This window comes from Diabrotica virgifera, chromosome 3 (assembly GCF_917563875.1).
Source record: "Diabrotica virgifera virgifera chromosome 3, PGI_DIABVI_V3a".
Taxonomy (NCBI): domain Eukaryota; kingdom Metazoa; phylum Arthropoda; class Insecta; order Coleoptera; family Chrysomelidae; genus Diabrotica; species Diabrotica virgifera.
The window spans coordinates 191397150-191411241 of NC_065445.1; the positions used below are offsets into that span (position 1 = coordinate 191397150).

General features: G+C 32.8%; 1 protein-coding gene across 1 annotated transcript in view; it reads left to right on the plus strand.

Moving 5' to 3' along the window:
• The window catches only part of LOC126881476 (rhomboid-related protein 2-like), a 78300-nt gene extending 67694 nt beyond the window's left edge, over nucleotides 1-10606 (plus strand). The window contains exon 5 of the mRNA XM_050645761.1: nucleotides 1024-10606. Within this exon, the coding sequence (XP_050501718.1) occupies nucleotides 1024-1338 (315 nt within the window). The 3' untranslated portion in view covers nucleotides 1339-10606. The remainder of the gene's footprint in view (nucleotides 1-1023) is intronic.
• The last annotated feature ends 3486 nt before the right edge of the window (nucleotides 10607-14092 follow it).

Genomic DNA, 14092 nt, shown 5'->3' on the forward strand with positions numbered 1-14092 from the left:
GTTTTTCTTTCATAAACTTTCCGAAGTATGATTGTAGCCTCATAATTTTCTGACTTGTAATGTTGCAAAAAAAATGAGTTTGGGATAAACAAATTAAATAACTTTTAAATTATTTGACCAATTGCTTTGAAATTTAAAATATAATTTAAGTACAAGAAGTATCAGCATTCCGTGTAATAAGAAGGTTCTAAGTTAATTTTTACATAAGTTATGAATATTTATAAAAACTCAAAATTTATGATTTATTTTGCAATTTTCTAAGCAACCAATAAGGATGGACATATTCAGCGAACGCCATATTGAAGTTTTTTATGCGATTTATGAGTTTCTTATACTCATATTTGTTTAAAGTGCTTAACTTTTTGGTAATAGACGAAAAAAGCGAAAATTTAGCGTTTTTTGAGCTTCATTTATTTATAACTATGTATATCATCAAAATCGGCTGCAGGAAACATATAGGTTAATAATATAGATGTCCATACTATTCAAAAAATGTGGTTTCGGTCTGGAGGGGGATGTGTCACGAGAAAAATCTTATTTCTCTGGACTAATGGTGAAACCCTATCACGAAACTCAATCAACCATCTTAGGCCAACGTTGACTACCAAGTAACTTTCGTGATAGGGTTTCACCATGTTCCCGGAGGTTTTATCTTTCAACATCGGCTTTTAGCCTTTTCAATTTTACTTCAAAATAATGTAGATTGAATTATATTTACAACCATTGTTTGGTTCTGGGGCTATTTAGCAAGTATTCGAATTCACTGATGATGGACTGATAGGTCCGAAAACGTTCTAAATTGGACATATTTTATTCAATTCATTGGGAGTTTTAAAATGTTAGTAAATATACCTATTACATAGAAGTGTTTTTTACTTCATGTTAGAGTTTTTTAACTATATGGTACACAGCCAACCTAGGGAACTACCCCTTTTTAATAGAATAACCCTCTGAAGATAATAAATAAAAATGCAACCTTTGTAACATTACAGTTTGCAAACAGATTTAATTTTTTATTTTTAGAATTGGAAGGAGATGTCATTTCCCATAGCTCAGCTGCTCGTCTTCTTAGTGATAGCGGGTACCGACATAGGAACTTCCATCTACAATCGTTACGTGTTAGACATTAACGAACACATCGGATACGCCGCACATTTTGCTGGCGGGTTGGCAGGCCTGTTGGTGGGTATCAACGTGTTAAGGAATCTGAGCGTCACAAGGACAGAAAGGATCATATGGTGGATTTCCATGATTACGTTTGGACTGCTGATGGGTATTTGTATTATTTGGAACTTGGCGTGGAGTAGTTATTTTCCAGACGAAAGATATCATCGATAGTAAGATTACTTACTACACGTCACTAGTAGAAATGTCAGGGGTAATTATAAAAAAAGTATTGTTGCCGCAAAAAAGATTCACTTAAGATTTAGTATTATGTTTATTTCTCGGGAAATAAAACTTCGAATTGTTTTAGGCAGATGTCGCTACGGCATCTATCGAGTTATTTTACATACACTCACTACATAGATACATATATACACTATCTGAATATTTCTAATGAGAATGAAACTAGTAAGGGTGTTTATGGCGTTCTCTGAATAAACTGAAATATAATACGTCTCTTGATTTCGTTTCACGGCGAATTATTTTTTATTAGTTTTACTCCTAAGTGAGTATCGAGACCATGTTTTCGTTGGAATTTTGCTACGATGAGACAGGAAGTGAGGTGCAAATTATAGACCTCCCCGTGTCTTCTTTAACTCAACATTCGCTTGGTTTTCAAGTAATAGATCTCACGAAGGCGTAATGAGAAACTTGGTCTCATTAAAAGTTTTATTCCTCCGGAAATAAAACCTCGAATCTAATTATTATGTTTATATCTATACTTTATCGTCCATTCACACGGTAAAATATTCAAACATTTTATGGTAGTTTTTGGTTCAAAATGAAATTCATTGGGTTATTTTTAACCACTTAGTTCAAACGTTTTAGTCCATTTCCTCACGGTTTTTGCTCTAAATTTTAAAGAACCGCTTGGATTGACATGAAATTTGACATACACATAGCTAACATGTCAAAAACAAAAGTAATATTGCCCCGATGTGTCCTTTTGCCCTGGGGTGAATATCACCCCTTCTCGAGGGTGAAAAAATATACGTTCAAAATATCTGACTAAGAGAGTTTTTTAACTAAGTTTTTGACTAAAAAAACACGTTTTTAGAGGGTTTTTCGCAAATAACTCAAAAAGTAAGTATTTTATTGAAAAAACATTTTTAGCAAAAATATAGCTTATAAAAAGTGAAAAAAATTGTGTATATGTCAAGTCTGTAGATCCAGTAGAAGTAGACTGGTAGCTAATGAAAAGTAGGTTCTTATTCGCCAAATTCCAAATCGAATATTTCAACGTGAAATAACCAAAACATTAAGGGAAACTTCTTTTCGGGGAAAACTCATCACAACATTTTTAAAGCGTTTAAAAAAACTTTTTTTATTTTTTTAAAAAGTTTCAACATCAAAAGTAAGCAAGTTACGCTCAATATGAAGTTGGTCCTTTTTTTTGTTTGGTAAAAAAATGTGAAAATCACCCCCTAATTATCATTCCAAATGAACTTAATCGGTACCACTTCACAAATTACTTTATTTATGTATTGTTTATTTATATGATATGTAAGTTAAATTTGTTCAAAGTGCTTATTTTTGTAAGGGCTGTAGTTGAAAGGGCTTGAAAGAGTCATCAATCACGAGTGTATTCAAATTTTGAACAGCTTAATCAATTTTTGTCTAACAGAAAAACAAAACTTCCAAGTTATTTTGAAAAACATGCGAACAGATCATATATAAACAATACATAAATAAAATAACTTGTGAAGCGCTAACGATTAATTTCATTTGGGATGCTGATTAGTGGGTGATTTTCACGATATTTTTTTTACAAAAAGAAAAGAGACCAACCTTATTTGAAGTGTAACTTTCATTTTGTTGTTAGAAAAACTTAAAAAAAAACAAAAATAAAGCCTTTTTAAACAATTTAAAAAAGTTGTGATGGACTTTCCCCGAACAGTGCTTCATTTTTTGGTTGTTTCGCGTTAAAATATTCGATTTGGAATTTGACTAATAAAAACCTACTTTTCATTAGCTAAAACTCTGCTTCTACTGGATCTACAGACTTCATACATTCACCATTTTTTTTTCATTTTTTGTCAGGTATATCTTTTCTAAGAATATTTTTTCGATAACATACTTACGTATCGAGTTATTTGCGAAAAACCGTCTAAAAACGTGTTTTTTTTTTGTTGAAAAATGAACATATTCACTCGCAAATAACTCGAAAAGTATTGGCTTAATGAAAAAACTCTATAGAACAAAAGTTACTTAGAATTAGTCAGTTTATCCACTTCCGGACTTATTCTGAACGTATATATTTTCACCTCCGAGAAGTGGTGAAACTCACCCCAGGGCAAAAGCACGCATCGGCACAATATCACTTTTTTCCTTTGAAATGTTAGCTATAAATAATATTACTATGTGTACGCCAAATTGCATGTCAATCCAAGCGGTTGTTTAAAATTCAGAGCAAAAACCGTGAGTAAATGGACTATTACGTTTTTTTTTTTCATCCTGATACAACAGTATTATTTTTATCTTGATTGCCGTTCAGTATATGTTCATTTTCGAACCTTTTCAATTTATTTTCCACCTCATTTGAATATTTTACTGTTGCCATTTTGGAACTGCACGACATAATGCCCCGAAAACCTATATTATGATTTTTCTTATATTGGTTGATCATTCAAATGATATATTACTTGCCCTATTCAAAATGTTCATACAAAAAGGCAACTCTCCGCCATTTTGAATGATTGTGTCAACAAAATATTAAAAACAATATATAAGTGCCTCAGTTTAGTTACTCTAAAAGTTTAATTTTAGTTTAAGTTTAACGAAATTAATTTAAGTTTTACGAGGCAAAAAATAGGTGAGTCGCCGACTTTAGACTCATACTGTATAGTTTTTTTTTCATAAGATTATTGAAACATGTGCAACAATAGTTTTTTTTTAATATAGATTGTAAGTTTTAGGCTGACTTGATACCTGCTGAGATTATATATTATGTTTATTGTTGTGTGCGTAGGTTTATACAGTTGAGTCCGCGAGTCTTTACCCGTGCGTCATTAAGACCTGGCGAGATAAAACACATACGTTTTATCTAGCATCATTCTCTTCCACGCATGAAACTAATGACAAACCAGCTGCCGCCTGTTATTAAGTAAAAACACATGTTATTTTTATGAACGATCTAGACTCAGTGCATTGAAAAGAGATAGGTACAAAGAAAAACGATTGGGGATATTTTCACATATTTTAAGTACAATTTCTGACGTTTTGGTTTGTTTACTTTTGTGGCTGTCAGTTTGTTGAATTTTTTGCTGTTATTTTGTCGAATTTTTGCATTTTGAAATTTTTTATAGTATACAAACAGTTGTTTTCACAACTAATTTTATATTGGAGTTAGAAATTTTATGATAAATTTATGTTATTTTACGATAAATTTTGACAACCTACAAATAACCTCATTGTTGACACAGTTAAGGAATGCTTGTGTTTAATGTTCCGCCAAAGTGAATAAAATAACAAAAAGAAAATATGTTATCGAATTTTTTTATAAATTGTTTATTTATTTATTAATCAATGATAATAAAAGAATTTATTAAGCTACTTCAAATCTAGCTGTAATTATGCGCCAAAATTTTAAAGCAAAACTTAAATTTGACATTCTATTTATTTGATAACGTCAAATTTTATACTATAACCCGTGATCGAAATAATACCCACTTTCTGTCACTTGCTGTTGCGTTTAGTAAATTTCCGACTTATTTCGTATGCTTTAAATGATGACGCACGGGTAAAGACTCGGGGACTCAACTGTATATTGTATATTTATTATTTTTACATTGATATTTATATATTTATACAACATATAATATATACATTTTTTAGCTTTTATACTCGACATTATACGAGCATGCAAACGTACAGATTTAGATACAGTAAGCGCCACGCTAGTAGACACACGGGTACCTAATTCGTAGGCTTGGGCTAATCCGGCCCGTTCTCACCTGTGACTTTCATGTCGTATCATGTCATGTGGCTGTCATGAAAGTATTCAAAATAATTGTTTTTCCATACAAAAAATACATTAAATATACATAATAGTATTGTTACTCTGCTTTAAAAAACTATTTAAAAACCAACAATATTACAACATTTTATAACTTTTACAACTTACACACAATGGTAACTATGATCTTCACATACAACTACTGTTCTATAAACTCACAACTTTCTATGTTTATATTGGTTTCTATACGGGTGATTCCATTATTTCAAATCACTCAATGTTGGATCAAAAAAACTTTTGGATCTCCGATTTGTCTGAAAATTGGTATATATAGCTTTTGCGGGACGTAAAAATAAGATATTTAAGGTCAAAACTGTTCTTTTGAAGTTATACTTCTTTAGTCACGAGGGTAACTTTTTACATTCCCTGGCGCATGCGCACACCGACAGTATGTTGTTAGTTGCTAAATCATCCAATTTATGTATCAGCGCAACTAAGGTTTGAAAATATTATATTAGTGTTTTTAGTAAATATATTTATTATAATTTTTGTGTCTTTGGATTTGTCTTCCTTGGGAGTAAGATAATAAGTATTTTAAACATTTTTATATTTAATACTTCACTTGATCTATTTGTCACCGTCGTTTGTAATTACGTCCCAGAAGCCTTAAAAACAAAACCCTGATGGGTTATTGGTAGAGCATTCCACTACATAACGCGAAGGTCCCATGTTCAAATCCTGACACGGACGATTGTTATCCTTTTTTTTTAATTTTTGGTGTTGTTTTAATAAAAAAATTTGAAAGTGGTAATATCAAAATTAGTTTATTAATTAAATAAAATACAAATAAACTTTTAAGTATATTTATTTCGTTGAAATCATATAATAGAAGTATAACTTCTTTCGTGTGTACAAAGTACACACACATTCTTTTTTTTTTCAAAATGTTATTTTATGCAATTTTGCAGTGATTTTGTGTTTATTTAAACAAATTTGCATTTTCTATCGTAAGGTATAAATGGAAAACATAATATTTTAATAGAATGGACTCAAAAATGTCATTTTATGGCATTATGCATTTGCTATTTACTTAAATTTTGCAATTGATTACTTCTGTTTAACTTCATTATTATTGTTATTATTGTAAATATATTGACGATTTATGTAATTTTAGTAAATTGGATTGTTATTGTTTTGTTTTCTTGACCTTTTATAAGCTTTGTCGATAAAATTATACAATTTTTTATGGCAATAAAGCATATTTCTATTTCTATCTATTATATATTTCCACCTGTTTCCACCGTTTCAGGCTTTTTCAACAGCGCTAGCGTGCACTCCTCTGAATCGAAAAACAGCTCAACCATTTAATGGTGGATTTTGCATCTGAGACTCTTCAATTTGTTAAGAGATGTCGCTGGATCGCGTCCCAATGGTAATTTGAATGATCTTTCAAATTCCCCTTAAATTGATGGTTGAGTTATTTTTTGATTCAGAGGAGTGCACGCTAGCGCTGTTGAAAAAGCCTGAAACGGTGGAAACAGCTGTCCGGCGATTGTGCATCCCTCTGAATCAAAAACAAGCAAAACCATCATTTACTTTTCTATCTTTACTCAGATTTGAGTACTAGAAAGTTCCTCTTACCTGTACCAGAAAGAACTTTCAACATGAAAAGTCTCAAATTTAAATAACTATTTACCATTTTAATGGTGGATTCTGCATCTGAGACTCTTCAATTTGTATAAAAATAAAATTTAGCAGTTCGGCAAGGTCAAATGCTATCCCGACACTTTTAAGTCTGATATTATTGCATGTAACTTTTTTGGTATTGTAATATAATTCAAATCCTTCGAACCACTTAAAGTCCTATGTTTTGGCTATGTGTGGGCAAATTTTCAGCCAAATCGTTTATGATGTATTTTGGGAATGGAGGAAAATGTATAAACGGTAAACTTTTCTACACTATAAAATTTGATCAAGAACTCGTTTTGAATCAAAATATCTTGTTATAATGCCATATAATGACATTTTTGTGTCCCTTCTATTAAAATATTATGTTTTCCATTGATACTTTACGATAGAAAATGCCAATTTGTTTAAATAAGCATCAAATCACTGTAAAATCGCATAAAATAAGATTATGAGAAAAAAAAGAAGAAGATTTTTGACATATTTTAACATATTTTACAAATACCTATAACTAATTACAATAATATTTTTTCTTCAAACGTCAAATAATGATGACATTACTTATCTAACTTGATCCTGTCAAAGTTTGATGTCTCCGCCGGCAGCAGTTTTTTTTCCCATTTCTTTACGGCGAAGGGGAAAATGTTGTCATGGCAACAATATGAAACATGTCACAAAGCAACAATACAAATGTCATTAACAACAATTAAACATCATTTTTATTTATAGTAATATTAAAAGTACAATTAGTTAATGAGGCATTTTCAAAATTGAAACCGTGCAAAAATGTTCCCGACTCTTGATACGCATTGGTAATTGTTGATGATACTGATGGTCGAGCACAACTTTCAGCAATCATTCCCGATGTTAGCGAATCATGAGGGTTTAAAATTTTTTGAGCATTATTGTTCTTATTTCTCATTGAATCCTCTATATATATCCTTCGGCAACCGTGCTTGATTTCCAGCCCCCATGTCGTTTGAGGCGTTCTAGATTTCCGCCTCCATCAATTAAAAGTGTTGCTGAAGTTCGTCGTAAAGAGTGACCCGTGTATGCGCTTGCATCGTTTAAATTTAAATAACTAGGTACTTTTTGGGCTACTGCGCTGATCGAATGTATTCCCATGACGCTTCGGTAACACTTTCCATTTTGGTACTTGATAAAAAATCGGTTTTCTGTGAAATTTTCAGGCCGCAGTGATGCATACTTTTTATACAGTTTAATGTAGTTTTGACCAATTATCGTAAAAGATCTAATTTGTCGTGTTTTACTGTCTGGGCTTTTGATAATTATTACATTTTCTTTATCCTCAATGTCCACAGTCTTCATTTTTACCATTTCGTCGCATCGACAGGCGCCGGTAACCCCAATTAACAAAACAATCTGAAATATTTTTATAATTTAGTAGAGTATACTACATGCTTTGCAATATAATTTTTTTTACCTTTAATCCTAAATACAACTTATCTGGCGCTTCAAACAAAAATTTATCAAACTCGTCTTTAGTGAAAACTTTAGACTTCTTTGCAGTATATCCTTCGCTTGTCTTTTTCAGAAAGGCACGTAACTTTAAAAATTTGCTTATATCCACATTTTTTCTAATAACTAACTCGGATTTTATCATAGAGTATCGTGACCACATTGTAGAAGATTCCGTTTATTTTCATTTTCCATTATATTAAAATATGCCAGTAAAACGTCTTCGGTAACTTGCCGTACTCCTGTTGTATCGCACCACTCTTGGAAGTGCTTTTACGCTAACCGATACTTTATTCCGGACTTGGAGGGCCCCAAACGTGCTACTGCATCATTAGCCGCGGGCTCAATTTTGTTTAGGTTTTCCATTTTCGCACTAAATTTGCGCTTGCGGTTGCAACAACAATAAGCTGTCTTTAATAATTGCAAACAACTGTCAAACAACTGTAACCAGGGAGACGCAAATCCCACCGACGACTTAATTATTTTAATTTCTAACATCTAGACGACTTTGATAGTTGTCACAGTTAATTTCGAGTAAAAATAGCGTATAAATTGTACTATTTATGGTTGAAAATTGCTACGTTTGAAGAAAAAATAGTATACTTTATTCGGCAAAGAAGCGACTTTTCTTGACAAATATTCGAATCTAATATGTTTATTTTAAATAAATGTGCAGGATAACATGCATGTCCAAATCTAATTCTACTGATGGTGGATATGTATTTACGAGGGAGGGTGAAATTCTTATACCAAGGTTTTTCCGGAATAATCGGTTGTATCAAACTGTATTGTGTTGTTGATATGTTATAGTACCTTTCCCAGTGTGTTTTCCAGCTCTTCTTCTGTTCAGTTCTTAAACAAGCAAATGCATCTAGAATGCAGGGCTGATATTTGGTTATTGTTCCGTGGATGAAGGAATTTTTAGCTAATTGGTCTACATGCTCATTATGTGTAAGTCCTGAATGTGCTTTGATCCACATAAGTTTTATTTTTGGGGTGTGTTTATTAATTTCAAATAAGATTTTTTTTATTAAAAAAAATATATGGATTAGAAGTACTACAAGGTAGTTGAGGTGTTTGAATTTTTGACCTTAATATCTTATTTTTACGTTCCGCAGAAGCTATACACCAAGTTTCAGAAAAATCGGAGACCCAAAAGTTTTTGCCTGAGGGATTTGACATGGAATGTACCATACATTTTCTGACGTTCTAGACGTCACTAGACATAAAAGTAAACAGTGCAACAAGTGGAGGGTCCAGAACTGTATTAATTCAATGTACCCGTGTGTTTAGTAGCGTGACGATTACTGTTTAACATTTTAGTCGTTATAAATGTGCCTTTTATAAATTTATATAAAATTTGTATTTTTAAAATCAGTGAGAGTAGTTTTACATGTACTGAAATTTGTACTTACGAGGGAAATTGGTAAAAAGATTATATAAAAATATGTATCGTCGAGTTTCTGTTTTTCTAAATATTCTACACATAAAGATCAATCCACTTTTGTATGCATTTAAACAAATTTTAGAAGTATTCTCCTTTTCATAGGCATCTTTCAGTGCGCCACAGTTTTTCGATTTCTTTCTAACGCATTAAGTTGGAAGTAACAGAAAAAAACGTACTTCCGTGATTACAGTCTTTCTAACATTTATTCTAGCTGTTGATGGATGGCGCTATAATCGAAAAAAAAATGTTTATGTATTATCTATACGACTACAATTTGTACAATTTATAAAACTATACAAATCAAGAAACATACCTTTTTATAAATAAAATAAACACAATTGATTTGTTTTTATACCAAATTACGATTACGATTCGGACAACTGTCAGTTTTAATTAAAATGTCATGCTATGATATGATTCTCTACATTATTAAAATCATATATTATATCATTAACGACACACTGAAAGACTGAAAAGAACTTTAAATTATAGTAGTATACATATGTAAGTAATAGGTAAATAATCAGTAAATCGGTAAACCTAAATCTTTTTTTTTTCTATTCTAGCGCCATTTATTTACAACTGGAATAACTGTTATATATGTGTATGTATCACGGACGTGCCTTTTTTCCTGTCACTTGCGTCACACTGAAAAAAGCCTCTGAAGAACCATATACGCTTGTTCAATTGAAAGTCATCTTTGGTCAGGTAGGCATTGGAAATAATTGTGCTCACTTGACTGACGCTCTGTAATGTTAGTTATGTTTGTAAACGTCACACTGATCAGTTCCTGTTTTTTACTGGAATTTGAAGTATTGTGACTTTAAAAATTGTGCTTGCCTTAAAAATCCGTCCAAATACATATGTATAATCAGCGTGCATTTATTCAATTTTGCTGTGCTGAAAGTTTGCAACAATTGCAAATGAATACAAGCAGTGTATGGAAACGAATGTTTTGCGTGCCCAACTGTCAAGCAATGGTGTTAAAAATTTAATAGTGGAAGAGAATAGACGAACGATAAGCCGCGAAGTGTATTAAGTACTAAATCAACAGACAGGAATCAGGCATGTGTGGAAGGCTTGATTATAAAATCGTCGAATTTCAGTCAGAGCAATTTCAGAAAATGTTAGCGTGAGCACACCCTTAGAATATTCAAAAGAAAAACGTCCACCGTTCCATCCATCAGAATGGTGCTCTGCCCGACTGCTCAGCCCTGGGTTCGTTCCCTGTTCGTTCTTCCTTCACACCCACCCCAGAAAGGTACAGGAAATAAAAAGTCTACCAAATCATGTTAAATACACTATATAGTCCGTCCTCTATAACTTTTCCCATGCGGTATGATACATTTTCAATCAAATTAAGTCAAAACAGAAAGTGAAACGTACGCCGATGTGTGTAGTATATAGTATACAGTATACAAAATGTATATACACATCGACGTTCGTTTCAATTTATGTTTTGACTTAATTTGATTGAAAATGAATCGTACCGCATGGGAAAAGTTATAGCGGACGGACTATATTTATTGAAATAAAAAAAAAATAACCAAAATCATTATACTATTAGGTACAGGCAACAAAACTAATTTTCGTAAACTGCGATAGAGACCCTGCTGGTTACCGGTATAAAATTATTAAGATAAAATAGTAATCAGCTTTAAATCTTCCTGTCACACAGTTCTCAAGGGAGGTCCCCAATCTCTGCAGAACTTGTTGCTGCCAGTAGTTATGGGAAGTCTAGGGCTATCTTGTATAACTCATTCTTCTGATGCATCAGGATACTGTGAGCGGTTGCGAGCTAGTTCTGCTCTCCAAGGTAGTGTGGGCTACAGTTTTCTTTCCTAGGCAGTATTTGACTATAGCTTTCTTCCCGAGGTAGGGGCTAGAAAAATTCATACAAAGATCCGTTTTCATACAAAGTAATATATTATATACCAAAGAAAAAGAAATAAAATTAGAAAAGTTTTCAGGAATAATTCCAAGGAAGAAATAAAGTATCTGCGTGCAAAAGAAATCAGTAAAATAAACTGAGGCTTAAACTAGATAATCAAACTTACCCGTATGTCTAACGGCCTAAAGACAAACACAATAATTTATGCCGATATTGTTGTTCATTTACGTGGTAATGGACAAAGAGCGAGTACAAATTTGTATCGGCTTAAATACCTTAGAAGAATTGAACAAATTAATTTGACGATAGTAGGGTCGCTTGTAAAAATATATAGTACGAGGACAAATGCCAAGCGGAGCTTGGTGTAGCGTTCAATCGGTTGATTAAGACGTTACACAACATCTTGCAAATGGGTTTGTCTTTGCAATATCTCAGGGAATACAGGCAGTACAGTGATTACTTTCTTTCGCTAATAATTGCTAGCGACTAATCTTGGTGTCATTATTTTTAATCATTTAGTAATCTGTCATCGATTTAATGGAAACACGCAAGTTATCCTCTACCAAAGAAGTTTAAAGTCCAACCTTTTGTGGGCAAAACATTTTTTTTCGACCATGAAGGACCCTTGCTCGTAAAGTTTACAGAATCTAGAGTACATATCAACGCAAACCTGTATAGTGAAATGTTGAACAAGCTACATCAAGCAATAAAACGAACACGTCCACATGGAAACTTTCACCTTGTGTCATTCTTCTGCACGACAATGCTCTGCCTCATGTTGCCAAATCAGTGAAAGAAATGCTAAAAAAAGAAATGGGGGATATTAGAGCATCAACTTTTTGGTCCCGATTTATCTCCTTGCGACTTTCACATCTTTGGGCCGTTGAAAAGGCGTTAAAAGGTAATCAATTTCAGTCGAACGAAGAAGTATACAATTGCGTAAAAGAATTCTTCAAGCAATAGGCACGAGAATTCTTTAAGTAGGTTGATGAAACAATGGGATATGTGCCTTATTGGGAGTGGTAATTATTTGTAGATATATTTGCCAATAAAGTTTTTCTGGGCCAAAGATGTTTTTTAATTGAGCAAGCCTCGTAATTTGTCTAGTACGAAAGAGGGAATCCAAAACATACGTATTTATTGCATCTCAAACTTCTTCGTGCATGGTGAAGACATGTCAAATTCGACGTTACCAACCCAGTGTTGCCGCATCTATACACAAAGTGCAAAATAATTGTCAGTGACGTTATCCCTAGTTTGTGCGGAGTTACGTTATCTTAGTCGAAAAATAACACCTTTCCTGGCCTTGTATAAAGTAAATCGTACCAATCAACTTTAAAAATATAATGACATACTGATCAAAATTTACTTTCGTTTCGAAAAACTTTAAATTACTAAAAATATTTTTATCTTGATGGAGTAGAATTATTTTATACATAAAATGCAAATATTTTACCGTTGTATTTAGCTTCACTTAAGGGGGAGAGGGTATGGTTTGAAGCATACTTTTTTTAATTAAATAAGCATATTAAGTACAATTCAAAGAATATTAAAAAAAATTTCAAGGAAAAATATTGAAAAATAAGCCAACGATGGCAAATTTTTACAGAGACGACCACTCGACATAATTTACAAACAATAACACTTCAGAGCAGTGTCTGATGCTGTTTAAGCGTAATCCGAATGAGTTTATACGTTTTTTCATAACAGCATCATCATTATTTGGCTCTACAACTCTATGTGAGTTTTGGCCGCGTTTACTATTTCCCTCCATTGTTGTCCGTCCTGGGCAGCTATTTCCCATTGCTGTACTCCCATTTTTCGTAGATCACTGGCTACTGCGTCCTTCCATCTCTTTCTTGGGTGACCAACTGACCTTTTGCCATCGGGCCTTTCCCAGAATGTGGCGTTCGGAAGTCTTTCGTCACTCGATCTTAGTACGTGGCCCGCCCATCTTATTCGGTTTGCTTTAATATAGTGTATTACTTGTCAAATATAGGAAAGAGTTTGAAAATCTTACAATCGCCATGCGGTGTTATGGCGATTGTGAGATTCTCAAACTCTTTCCTATATTTGACAAATAATACTATGTTTTCATCTCCGTATACTGTCTGGAGTTCATCATTGTGTCTTCTTCTCCATTCTCCTGTTGTCTCGTCTCTGTAAGACCCATAGATAGTCCGCAGTATCTTTCTTTCAAGTACCAGTAATTTTGACGTTTCTCGCTGGTTCAGAGTCCATGTCTCGCTTTCATACGTTATTGTGGGACGAATTATTGTCTTATATACTCGTATTTTGGATGGTCTTGAGAGTATTTTTGATTTAAGTACGGTCATTAATGAGTAATATGCCCTGTTTCCTGCAATGATCCTGGCTGCCACGTCCTTTTCATATTTATTTTCAGATGTTATGATCGCTCCCAGGTACTTGAATTCTTTGACGACTTCAAAGTTGTATTCATTAATTGTTA